Source organism: Macrobrachium nipponense, chromosome 26 (genome assembly GCF_015104395.2).
Source record: "Macrobrachium nipponense isolate FS-2020 chromosome 26, ASM1510439v2, whole genome shotgun sequence".
NCBI classification, from domain to species: Eukaryota; Metazoa; Arthropoda; class Malacostraca; order Decapoda; family Palaemonidae; genus Macrobrachium; species Macrobrachium nipponense.
Genome location: NC_087215.1, coordinates 5,289,197 through 5,303,103, shown reverse-complemented (window position 1 = coordinate 5,303,103; position 13,907 = coordinate 5,289,197). Strand labels below are relative to the sequence as shown.

The following is a 13,907-nucleotide window of genomic DNA, read 5'->3' as shown; positions in this document are numbered from 1 at the left end:
GTCAGCGGAGACTCATCTAGACCCCGAGTTAGAAGTAAACTCGGAGGACGAGTATCAGGGAAGAGAAGGACTGTCGAACTATAAAGTTTTGACAGCCTTGCTTCTAGAAGAGTATGGAGACGACTTGACCCCTGCCGCTCCTCCTTCTCCGCTCTCTCTTTTCTCGAGTGCAAAGACGAAGAAGTCTTCGTCTTTTCTTAGAATGAAGCCCGCCATTTCGATGAAGAGGGCTCTTCAGTCTTTAGACTCATGGATGAAGTCGAAGAAGGAGTTGGTAAGAACGGTCTTCTGCATGCCTCCAGCGAGACTAGCTGGTAAAAGAGGCATTTGGTATCAGACGGGAGAGAATATGGGCATTTCTCTTCCGTCTTCGACAGAAGCGGACTTTTCGACCTTAGTTGACGCTTCGCGTAGACAAGGTTTGAACTCTGCCCGTATAACTTGGGGCATTTCAGAACTGGACCATCTCCTCAAGGGACTCTTTCATGTATTGGAAGTTTTCAACTTCTTAGATTGGTCCCTTGGGGTGATGTCCAAGAAAACCCATGATTCTGAAAGACTCGAACCAGAAGTCCTTCTGTGTTATTTGTCTTGTATAGACAAAGCGGTTCAGGATGGCTCGGTTGAGATCTCCTCTTTATTTGGAGCAGGTCTTCTTAAAAATGAGGATCAGTTTATAGTGCCTTTTTGACCAAAGCGGTCTCCCACTCTGAGGGCAGCGCTACTGTACTCTCCTTTGTCAGACTTTTTGTTCCCTTCTCAGTTAGTGAAGGACATTTCTCGTTCATTAACTGAGAAGGCGACTCAAGACCTTCTGACTCAGTCAGCAAGGAAGAAGAAACTTGCTACTGGCAACGGACAAAAGAAAGGACCGAGTACATCAGTTCAGCCCTTTCGAGTGGCCCGACCTCCAGAGCTCCCGCAAGAAGGAAGGCTCCTGAGAAGAGAGGTAGGTCTGCCTTTCGTCCCTTTAAAAAGGGAAAGTGATGCTTCTCTCCTCCAAGCACCAGTAGGTGCCAGGCTCCTGGGATTTGTGGAGGCCTGGGCACTTATAAACGCAGACGCTTCATCGATGTCTGTAATAAGGAAGGGATATCGTATCCCTTTCCTGAACACTCCTCCCCTAACGTCAACACCGCGGGAACTAACAGCCAAGTACAAGGATCCTGTGCTGAGGGATACTCTTCGATCGATGGTGGATCAGATGTGGGACAAGAGAGCGATAGAACTAGTACTGGATCAAAACTCCCCGGGGTTTTACAATCGCCTTTTTCTGGTTGCGAAAGCCTCGGGAGGCTGGAGACCAGTACTAGACGTCAGCTCTCTGAACAAATTTGTTCAGAAGGAGAAGTTCTCGATGGAGACTTCTGCCTCAGTTCTTGCGTCAATGCGACAAGGAGATTGGATGGTGTCTCTAGATCTCCATGACGCCTATTTTCACGTCCCGATCCACCCTTCATCGAAGAAGTACCTCCGTTTCATGACGGGGGGAAGGATCTTTCAGTTCAGAGCCTTGTGTTTCGGCCTTTCCACAGCTCCTCAGGTCTTCACAAGCTGATGAAGAATGTGGCGAGTTTTTTTCACCTCAAAGGAGTAATATCTCTCTGTATCTGGACGACTGGCTCATCAGGGCCAGATCAGAGAGACAGTGCCTGGAGGACCTTACGTTAACTTTAGACCTGATCAGATCGTTGGGATTACTCATAAACCTCGAGAAGTCGCAGCTGACCCCAGACAGAACTTAGTCTATCTGGGGATTCAGATGGATTCTCGGGGTTTTCGAGTATTTCCTTCGCAAGAGAGAATCGCAAAAGGTTTGCAGAAAGTCTCTCTCTTCTTAAGGAAGGAACAGACGTCGGCGAGGGAATGGCTGAGCCTTCTAGGGACCCTTTCCTCGCTCGAACAGTTCTTCCCGCTAGGAAGACTTCATTTACGTCCGCTTCAATTCTTCCTCAAGAGGTCTTGGTGGAGTTGGAAAAACCTCGAACATCTTTCAGACGCCTTTCCCATTCCAGTGGAGATAAGACCGCACTTGGAATGGTGGTTGCCCCCTCTGAAAGAAAACAAAGGGATCTCTCTAAAAATCCAGAACCCAGACCTAGTGTTGTACTCCGACGCGTCGGAGAAAGGTTGGGGAGCAACATTAGGCTCGAAGGAGGTGTCAGGCACCTGGGAAACAGCGCAGGTGTCTTGGCACATAAACTGCAAAGAGCTCTTCGCCGTACACCTGGCTTTGAAGAGTCTAGAACCTCTTGTTTCGAACAAAGTAGTGCAAGTAAATGTGGACAACACCACAGCACTTGCCTACATTCGAAAACAAGGAGGGACTCACTCCTCGTTCCTTTACGAACTTACGAAAGATCTTTTACTTTGGACGTCTCAGAGGAACATCTCCCTTCTTACAAGGTTCGTTCAGGGAGTAAAGAATGTGAGGGCGGACAGGCTCAGCAGGAGGAACCAGGTCCTTCACACAGAGTGGACCCTACACGAAGAGGTGTGTCAAGATCTGTGTCAAGATCTTCGCCACGTTCATCTCCAAAAGGCTGACAGTCTTTTGCTCGGTCGTGGAAGACCCCAGAGCTCTTATGGTAGACGCCTTCCTGCTGGACTGGTCTCACGTAGAACGTCTACGCTTTTTTCCCTCCATTCAAAATCCTGGGACTAGTGCTGAAAAAGTTTGTGGCTTCAAAGGAGACGAGGATGACATTGATAGCCCCCTTTTGGCCGGCTCAAGACTGGTTCACGGAGGTGGTGGAGTGGATCGTAGACTTTCCCAGATCCCTACTAAGAAGGATGGATCTTCTCAAACAGCCACACTTCAAGAGGTATCATCAAAACCTCCCCGCTCTCGCTCTGACTGCCTTTCGACTATCGAAAGACTCGTCAGAGCGAGAGGGTTTTCTCGCGAAGTTGCAAGCGCGATCGCGAGAGCCCGCAGAACCTCCACTAGGCAAGTATATCAGTCCAAGTGGGAGGTTTTTAGAAGGTGGTGTAGAACTAAGAAGTTGTCCTCCTCCACTACCTCTGTAGCGGAAATTGCGGATTTCCTTCTATTCCTGAGAGAGCAATCTCATCTAGCTGTATACCACCATAAAGGGATACGGAAGTATGCTCTCGGCAGTCTTCAGGAATAGAGGATTAGATCTGGCAGATAACAAGGATCTCCAGATCTCATAGTCCTTTGAGACTTCAAAGTCTAAGGAACCGGTCCCTCCTAACTGGAACCTAGACGTGGTTCTCAAGTTCCTTTCATCCGAAAGGTTCAAAAACCTCCTCATCTGGCATCGTTTAGAGACATCACCAGAAAATGCCTATTCCTATTATCTTTAGCTACGGCAAAAGAGAATTAGTGAATTACATGCTCTGCAGGATAAAGTAGGATTTAAGGGAGACTCAGCTATTTGCTCGTTTAAGACCCTGTTTTTAGCTAAAAACGAGAATCCCACGAATCCCTGGCCTAAGTCATTCGAAGTCAAAGGCATATCGAGTCTCGTAGGCAGAGAAGCAGAGAGGTCTCTATGCCCTGTAAGAGCTCTGAAGTTCTACCTTCAGAGAAAGCATCAGATGGGAGGCTCTAGGCAAGGTCTTTGGTGCGCGGTAAAAGACCCCACAAGACTGATGTCCAAGAATGCTCTGGCATTCTTTGTGAGAAACGTCATTACAGACGCGCATAAGATCTGTCCTGACGAAGAGTTTCGACTGTTGAAAGTGAAAGCTCATGAAGTGAGAGCAGTAGCAACGTCTCTCTCGTTTCATAAGAATATGTCACTTAAAACATCATAGATACGAACATTTTGGATATGCAACTCAGTATTTGCATCTCATTACTTGAAAGACGTTCGTGACCTATGAGAAATGTTTTCTCTGGGTCCTTTTTTTTTTTTTTTTTTTTTTTTCGTATCGGCGGATATGATCCGGGGGGTACGGGAGCCGACACCCAATCCCTTAAGTATATACTTTCCTTCTTTTTAGATATGGTCTGGAGTCTCTTCTAACAAAAAGGACTTGGTTTAGCACGGGCGGCCGTCTCTGTTGTTCAGTAAGAGACTCTTGTCATATCTAATTAGATGAGTATAAAATTTTTTTTTAGAAAATTATGTATGTGTGCGTAGTGTGTTTTTTGAGTTATGGTTGTTGTGAAGAGTTCGGGGATAACTCGGAACAATCTTTATTTCTAACATGTGGTTAGGATCAGGTGGTCGGGATTGGTTGTGTGCTCCTTCATAAGGTGTATTGTCATATAAGTGGATCAGCACCCATTGACAAAGTCCTTTCAGGCTCTGCCGAGTAAGCGGATAAGACCCCTTCGGCAGACCCACAAGAACTCTTGGCCATAGATCATATATCTCGCTAAAGTTTCTTGAGGTGATGCAGACTACTGGGCAAACACCCACGAAGTCTACCACCTATCAGGTAGGAACCAAAGTTTTTTATTTGTACGTTTTGGCCTACAACATATGTTGTTTACCTGTCTATTCCATAAGTAGCTGTCTCTTACCCTCCACCAAAGGGTGCCAATCAGCTATGTATATATCTGACAGGTAAAGTTGATTGTATGAAAATGATATTGTTATGTTACAATAAAGTTTCATACATACTTACCTGGCAGATATATACAATTAAAGGCCCACCCAGCCTTCCCGCAGGAGACAGGTGGAAGAGAGAAAATATGATAGAAAACGGGAATGGTTCCTAGTCCTGCCGCCCAGGGCAGGCCGGTAGATCACCTGACCTACCTGTAGCGAGTGGCGCGAAATTTGAATTTCTGTCGGGGACGACGGAGTCTTAGCTATGTATATATCTGCCAGGTAAGTATGTATGAAACTTTATTGTAACATAACAATATCATTTTTTAGGAAAGTGAGTGTTAGGCTTTTGCTGAAAGTTACGTTAAGGTCTCTGTTACTATTCAGTGGGGTGCTGCTAAGACAACTTGTACCTCCACCTTACCCCGCCCACCCCCTGTGCGTTACCCCCCCTTAGTGAACATATGGCTCCGTGGTGGTTGGGGAGTTCAAACATGGTGGCTGTGTTTACATTTCCCTCACTGTAACGAATACTTGGTACCGTCCTATAGGACCGTTCTTCGGTGACTTAGACTATGGCAATTGACATTTTCTATGTTATTTTGGTTACTTTACAAGGGTTGTAAGGAATATTTTTTTCGTTTGGTTGGAACTAAACTTTAATTTACCTTTGAGTTTGGTACGGCTATTATGTAACTTTCAAAGGTAAATTACTGCTTAGTTACAGCCGGCCGAATGGATATTACTTTTAAATCTTGTACAGCAACTAAAATAACATAGGAAACAGTCAACTGCCATAGTCTGAGCCACCACGGATTGCTTCTGTAGAAATACCGATAACGCAGATTCTATAGAAGAGTGAAATATGGTCGGACCTTCACAAGATAGTGTGAAAAATATCAAAATAGTGAAGTGTATTTGTGTGCGTTAGTCGCTTGTATGGTGACGGTCAGGCTGCATTGAATGACTTTTCGTATTCAGATCAAGGTGACACTGATGATTGTGAGCCTTTGACGGTGATAGTCTTGGTGATGGTGTTGTTATGGAGCAAGACAGTGTCACAGTAGCTGAGGGAAAAGAGGAAATGGTGATATGACACAGATAAATGGAAAAGGGACAAGATCAAGGGAAGGCTTATAAGCCCTAGTGTGATAAAAAAGAGAAAAATCTCATTAGCATTATGATTATATTGATAGTGACGCCGAAGAGAGTGAACAGCTGCATTCATACAACAGAATGTGATGACCCAACTCGTGGTGCCACTATCGGCCCCTTGTGTTGGCAGCAGTGCCAACACCATCAGTTTTGAAATCAATGCCAGTGCCACTATTAGTAATGGCTTCTAACTTGTGGAACCTTCTGCTAATGAGGCTGAACACCTGACAAAGCATGAAAAATGCAAAAGTAGACCATTCAAGAAAAATGGGCTCCTAATGTTGCTAAAAGTTTAAAAAACCTTGCTGAATTAAGAAGACTATTTACTAAGAAGACTGTTCTAGACAACAAGATAATTCCAATTCCCCTTGCATCATCAAGAAAGAATGTGTTTTTTATGCTTTCAAAACGAAAATATAGACCAGACTGGAAACTCGGGTTGATAATTTGGCTAAAAGTTAAAAAGTCTAGGCCTACCTTACCAAAGCTTAGTTAAAAAAAAACTGGTACTAAAGAAGACTTATAGCCAAGAAGGCCCGTCCCTTTGCAACTGCAAGATTTGGATATTTTTAGTGTCCTAGTATGAAGTGATCAGTGTGATCTTCAAGGCATATTGATCTATGGGGGACTGTAACTTGCTATAGCAATATTATAGCAAACCTGTAAAGAACTATTTTCAGGGAACACATCAGGAGGAAATGACCTCAGGTTGAAGACAGCAAGAAATGGACATTTGAACTATTCAGTTACTTTCAAGGGCAAGAATATAACTTTCCTCAAGGCTGCCTTACTCTCCATTCGTGCAATAACAGCTATTGAGGACCAAAGTCGCCTGAGGGAGTGAACAATGATACAGGACCTGAGGAAAACTGTAGGGTCTGCCAGTCTCCTCCAGCCACTACAAAGTAAACACTCCTCAAACCATAGGCGTAACTGCAGAGGGGCACGGGGCGCGGATGGGGTGGCACGTGACCCCCATTTGAAACTGGTGCCACAACTGGTGCCCACCCCATTTTGAGTTCAGGAAAATTGTAGTAAAAGCCTAATTTTCATTTTCATATTAATTGTTATAAGATTTTTTGTTGGTTTTCAAGTTAATATTATTATTATTATTGTTGTGCTTAGGAAGCAGACCCTCTCTCAAGCATACTTTATTATTATTATTATTATTATTATTATTATTATTTATTATTATTATTATTATTATTATTATTATTATTATGAATGTTAAAGTTTTAAACATCAAGGTGGTTTGGCTTTTTTTTCATACGAAGATAAGTCTAGTTTTACTGTATATTAACTGTAAAAGATAATTTAATATTATTTTTCTTTTATATAAAACGTTATTCGCTAATTGATAGGCTTAAATATTAAAAAAACAAACAAACCTAAATATCTTTACATGTCTTAAAAAAGAAAGAATGGGTATTATAATTTGTGCATGCCCAGAGCTCCCCCCCCCCGCCCCACCCCCGCACCATATTCAGCCTCTTATAGACCCTCCCCCCCCCCCTATCCCCCCCCCTTAGACCTCTAATAGCTCCTATATACTGTTTTTTTCCATCTGTCCATCCGCCTGTGGTGTTTGAGCATGGTAACACTGCGTCCCGGGCTTTAAATAATATCCTATTTTGAATATAAACGGTGTAATTCACATACAGTAAATTATTAAAACACTTTTCAGTTGCAAATGTACACCAAGATGCCCTTTTATTTACCTAAAACTTACACATACCGTAAATATTTAAAGCCCGGGACACAGTGTTACCATGCGAAAACACCACAGGCGGATGAGCAGATGGAATAAAAAAACAGAGTATAGTTACGCCTATGCCTCAAACAGACAATATTTGGAATCAAACCCAAGCATGAGGGCACTGTACCTTGGTTGGATTTATGCCAGCTACTAGCCTACTGGCACTGTGGCGAAGTTAAGATATTACAAGATTTATAGTCCCCATTACAATATCAGTTTTTGTCCTCCGTGAAGAATGGTGCCAGTATACCTGTGAGAAGCTCAAGAACAGAAAGCACAGATTTATAAGATATCTGTGGTTTCCAGTGCCCACGAATACTGCCAAATTCTGTGACAACAATTACTAGGTCTGTGTCACCATATCTTTGTCTTTCTTCTGTCAACTTGCCTTACTACAAAACCACATTGTGGAGTAGTCTTTTCAACATTACTGCTACCCCCAACCCCCACCTCCCCTAACTCCTTGTTGATGACACTAGCCTGTCTGTGGATTAATGCCATTTACTACTCCCCGGGAATAATTAGCAAGACATGCAATTCTCAAATTTTGGTGACTACAACTATTTCTTTGAAATTATCTCCATTTTTGTCCATGTTATTTCATTCATGAACAATTATTCCAGTCATTAATCACCATAATTTTCTTTAGTAATCATTGTCCACAAGTTTGTTGGGATATTTATTGATGCTAGTTGAGTACCGTATGTGAGAGAATAATAATTTTCAAATTATTTTTTGCCATATTTGTTTTTTGTATTAATATTGTAAATATTGCAATATTAATACAAAAAACAAATATTGCAAAAAATAATTTGCAATATTTGTAATATTGCAAATTATTTTTTGCAATATTTGTTTTTTTTATATTAATATTGCAATATTTACAATATTAATATAAAAACAAATATTGCAAAAAATAATTTGAAATTATTTTTTTCAATATTTGCTTTTTGTATTAATAATTATTTTCACCATTAATAATTATTTACGGGTTTGTTAGGATAATCATAACGCATTTCATGACGTGTTTATTATTGTTTATTATAATGTTTATTGATGTTTATTAACTATTTATTACAAATGTTTTTGGAAAATGTTGGACATTTTCTTTTTGCGAAGATAAATTTTTTTGGGGGGTTGGGGGCCAAGTGGGTGGGGTTTGAAGGAAAGTTTTGTCATTATTACAATACAGCATTGTAAAACAATATTAGGTAACGACACAAACGATATATAGGGGGTTTTATATTATATACATTTAAGAACTTAATTGGAAAATTGGGCAAAAAATGACATATCCGCCCATTTTTGAAAATATCTCTGAAAATAAAACATTTTTTCGGAATATGTTTCATGGGTTTATTGAACATAGAATAAGCTTCAGCTTAGTAAAACAATTTAATGTCATAGCGCTATAAGTAATGATGTTATAACAGTTTGATTTGTGCAATTTTGATTATATATATGTATAATATATATGGTATTATATATATATATATAATATAATATATATATATAATATATATATATATATATATATATATAATATCATATATATATATATTAATAATTATACATATATATATATATATATATATATATACTATATATATATATATATATTATATATATATCATACATATATATATGTAAGTATATCTATAATATATATATATATATATATATAATATATATATATATATATATATATATATATATATATATATATATATATATATATATATATATATATATATTTAATCTGTATATGAATGCTGAGTATACTCCTACCTACCGTCTGATAGAATAACCTTCACATTACCATTATTCAATAAATAAATTACCTCACAGTTTCAATTGTAATATGCCCTTTAAACCAAGTATATGTGGACAGGGAATTATCAGCGCATCAAATGTATTCACGTAGCATATGAAAAAAAAAAAACTAAACAGATTTATGCATGTGAATGTACTTGAATTTGCTTGCAATTACGTTCAATATTATTCCGCATTTGCATTCTGGACCCCTCGTCCAATTCCAGCGAATACTTTTTCCCCCCTCGCAATTGGTTCGTAATTTCAAATGTTTTTGCCACAGTATTCAATTTCCTTGGTCATTTCCTCTCGTAATATCCATTCTTAGTTTTTCGCATAGTCAGCTTGATGGCTTCGTATCAACATGATACGTGCGATAACATTCTCCTAATAATAGTTTCATAGTGCAATGCAACAAGTTGTCCTCCTCTTACACCTTTCAATTGTTTTATTTTTATTTTTTACCCTTCATTTCCCCTACAGAGCTGAATGACCTTTTATGTACCACAGCGCTTGGCATTTGATCTTAATTCTACGTATATTTCATGCTCTTCTGTGAATTAAGATTCATGGTAGGTATAGTTACCTTGGAAATTTCTTGATTTTAAAAAAAGGTCTCCTTGTGTTTATCATTTAATGACATTTTTATGTTTATTTATTAATATGTTGATTTATTTTATAATTTTTGATAATAACAAATCTCCTCTTTCTGTAGATCTTGTTACCTTCTGTTACTTCTTTCAAGTAAACACCTTAATATTCTTTGGAAGTCTGAATTTCAAGTCAGTGGCCCCTGTGGTGGTGGGCTTGTTCCGTACAGATAGGGTTCATCCTCTGAATAATGATAGTAACAATAATTTATGTATATATTTATATGTATAATATATATATATATATATATATATATATATATATATATATATATATATATATATATATATATATATATATATATATATATATATATATATATATATATATATATATGCAATGACTAGTCTTCACAAGACTCATAAGTTGGCAGGATGGTTTTTATTACCAAACGCCAGAAAAAGTAAACTAAAAGGAAAAAGAATAATAGAAAAAGCTAAAGGGTAAGAAAGACTCACTCTCTCTCTCTCTCTCTCTACACAAAGACGTTTTACGCTCCCTGTCATTCCACAGTTCCACTGTAACACTACAATTCCCCTGGGCGAATACACACACACACACACAGAAGGAGAGAGAGAGAGAGAGAGAGAGAGTACCTATCAGACAGTTACCATAAGAGCCTAGAGTCTAAAGCCTCAGACATTGCTGTCTCATCCTACTGTTATCGGTAGCAACCTGCCTGAACCCTCCACATTTAGGTGCCCTAATTTTTTTGCTTGTATAAAGATTTTTCTAAATGTAAAATTTGGAAAATAGACGCCTAATATTTTCGGTTTGATAAGTCAGTGCTTTCATTCCGTAATCTCTATAAATGGTTGCTTGAGGGGGCAAATTTTATTATATATTAATTTTGTTGTGTTTTTATAAATATAGAGTTTTCTAAATGTAAAATTTGGAAAATAGACGCCTTATTATTTTTGCTTATATAAACCAGTGCTTGCAATCCGTCATCTCCAGCGATGGTTGCTTGATAGAGGCAGTTTTTATGATATTGATTTTTTCTTGGTTTTTTATAATTTAGGTTCTTTTTTTATGGACATTTTGTGTAGGGTACTGCTTGTATAGGGTCGTGCTTGCATTCTGTCATCTTTGGTCCTGGTTGTTTGAAAGAACCATTTGTTATGTTATATTATTATATATTTTAGGGGATTGTTTATGATATAGATTCTTATCTACATATTGAAAAATTGTTTTCAAAAGCTGACACCACTTCGTGGTCTTGTTAGATCTAAAATCTCTCTCTCTCTCTCTCTCTCTCTCTCTCTCTCTCTCTCTCTCTCTCTCTCTCTCTCTCTCTCTCTCTCTCTCTCTGGATAACGGAGGGTGATGAATTGAAAGTTATATATTGATGTATTAACCTCGTAAGACCGATAGGATTAGAGGTATGCATAAGTATGTAAAAGAACAACAAAAATACATAGATAATTAGATATCCTTATGAGGTAAAATACTCAGAGATTAATTGTAATTAACGTTTATTAACAGCATGAATAATTCAACATAGTAGTTTATACATCCTCACTATGAGGAAAAAAATTGTGATCTCTCATCACGTAAAGTGCTAGAGATGTATTTCCTATAACGTCCATAGATTTATTCTATATAACTTCCATGAATTTATTTACTATAACTTCTTTGGATTTATTCCTACAACTTCCATACATTTATTTCATATAACTTCCATATATTTATTTCCTATGACATCCATATTTATTTCATATAACTTCCATAGATTTATTTCATATAACTTCCATAGATATATTTCATATAACTTCCATGGATTTATTTCCTATAAATTCCATGATTTTATTTCATATAACTTCCATGGAATATTTTCATATAACTCCCATACATTTATTTGTTATAACTTCTCTAGATTTATTTCCTATAACTCCCATAGATTTATTTCATATAACTTTCATAGATTTATTTCTTATAACTTCCATGGTTTAATTTTCTATAACTTCCATAGATTTATTTATTATAACTTCCATAGATTTACTTCATATAACTTCCATAGATTTATTTCATATAACTTCCATAGATTTATTTCATATAACTTCCATAGATTTATTTTTTATAACTTCCATAGCTTCCATAACTAGCAACAAGTCCACTGTTTGGAAACCCATTTCCAAGACCTACACTATGGCTGTATGACAGCCCGTGTCCATGAATTCCACTGGTGAAGCTGTAATCAGAGCCTGCATGGATTCCACCTTTATGACTTGAAGGTTCGAGGCTGTAACCAGAGCCTCCATGAATTCCCCCTTTATGGCTGTAACCAGAGCCTCCCTGGATTCCCCCTTTATGGCTGTAACCAGCCACCTCCATGGATTCCCCCTTTATGGCTTAAAGGTTTGAGGCTGTAACCAGAGCCTCCATGGATTCCACCCTTGTGGCTGTAACCAGAGCCTCCCTGGATTCCCCCTTTATGGCTTAAAGGTTTATGGCTGTAACCAGAGCCTCCATGAATTCCCCCTTTATGGCTGTAACCAGAGCCTCCATGGATTCCCCCTTTATGGCTTAAAGGTTTGAGGCTGTAACCAGAGCCTCCGTGGATTCCCCCTTTATGGCTGTAACCAGAGCCTCCATGGATTCCACCTTTATGGCTGTAACCAGAACCTCCATGGATTCCCCCTTTATGGCGTCTAAAGGTTGAGCTGTAACCAGAGCCTCCATGGATTCCACCCTTGTGGCTGTAACCAGAGCCTCCCTGGATTCCCCCTTTATGGCTTAAAGGTTTGAGGCTGTAACCAGAGCCTCCGTGGATTCCCCCTTTATGGCTGTAACCAGAGCCTCCATGGATTCCACCTTTATGGCTTAAAGGTTTATGGCTGTAACCAGAGCCTCCATGGATTCCCCCTTTATGGCTTAAAGGTTTGAGGCTGTAACCAGAGCCTCCATGGATTCCACCTTTGTGGCCATAACCAGATCCTCCATGGATTCCCCCTTTATGGCTTAAACCTTTGAGGCCTAAACCAGAGCCTCCATGGATTCCACCTTTGTGACTGTAACCAGAGCCTCCATGGCTTCCCCCTTTATTGCTTAAACCTTTGAAACCTAAACCAGAGCCTCCATGGATTCCACCTTTTTGGGGACTGTAACAGGCCCTCCCATGGCCTTCCCCCTTTAATTGGCCTTACCTTTGACCTTTAAACCAAGCCTCCCATGGGCTTCCCCCTTTATGGCTTAAACCTTTGAGGCCTAAACCAGAGCCTCCATGGATTCCACCTTTCTGACTGTAACCAGAGCCTCCGTGAAGACCACCTCCGAAGCCAGATCCATGAAACCCACTGACATAACCCACTCCATAACTACCTTGAATTCCTCCACCATAAAGACCACTGTAAGGGATCGGTTGAAGAATGATGGGTTGGTGAACTTGGTAGTACTGTGGTGCATGAGTTGGTTGATGGGATTTTTGGTCGTCAAAGTCGTCGTGACCTTTCGGTTGGATGAGGTGGGGACTGGACGATCCCACGACGATAAGAGCTACGAAGATCGTACCTCTGACCTGAAAGAGAGAGATTATGAAGTCAGAATACCACAAAAAATAGGTTGCCCGATTCAATATTATCAATTTTCAATTGTATCCTGAGAGAGAGATACTTTGATGTCAAAATACCGTAAAAAATGGTTCAAGTAAATTTTCAATTGTATCCTGAAAGACTTTGATGTCAAAATACCATACAAGGTTCCTCAATTAAATTTTCAATTGTATCCTGAAAGATTTTGATGTCAAAATACCACAAAACATGGTTCTTCAAATAAATTTTTAATTGTATCCTGAAAGACTTTGATGTCAAAATACCACAAAAAAGGGTTCTTCAAATAAATTTTCAATTGTATCTTGAAAGACTTTGATTTCAAAATACCACAAAAAATGGTTCCGCAAATAAATTTTCAATTGTATCCTGAAAGACTTTGATGTCAAAATACCATAAAAAATGGTTCGTTAAATCAGTTTTCAATTCTGTGATAATGAAAGAGTGCCTAAAAATATT

General features: G+C 39.0%; 1 protein-coding gene and 1 long non-coding RNA gene across 2 annotated transcripts in view; both read right to left on the bottom strand.

Annotated features, from left to right (window-relative positions):
• Positions 1-11,362: 11,362 nt before the first annotated feature.
• LOC135199762 (uncharacterized) lies at positions 11,363-12,533 on the bottom strand. Its single transcript, XR_010311108.1, has 2 exons — positions 12,229-12,533; positions 11,363-12,191 (listed from the first exon to the last, which is right to left on the bottom strand). It is a non-coding gene; the product is annotated as an uncharacterized LOC135199762 (long non-coding RNA).
• A 509-nt stretch (positions 12,534-13,042) lies between these two features.
• The window catches only part of LOC135199935 (uncharacterized), a 2,258-nt gene continuing 1,393 nt past the window's right edge, over positions 13,043-13,907 (bottom strand). The window contains exon 2 of the mRNA XM_064228054.1: positions 13,043-13,417. Within this exon, the coding sequence (XP_064084124.1) occupies positions 13,043-13,417 (375 nt within the window). The remainder of the gene's footprint in view (positions 13,418-13,907) is intronic.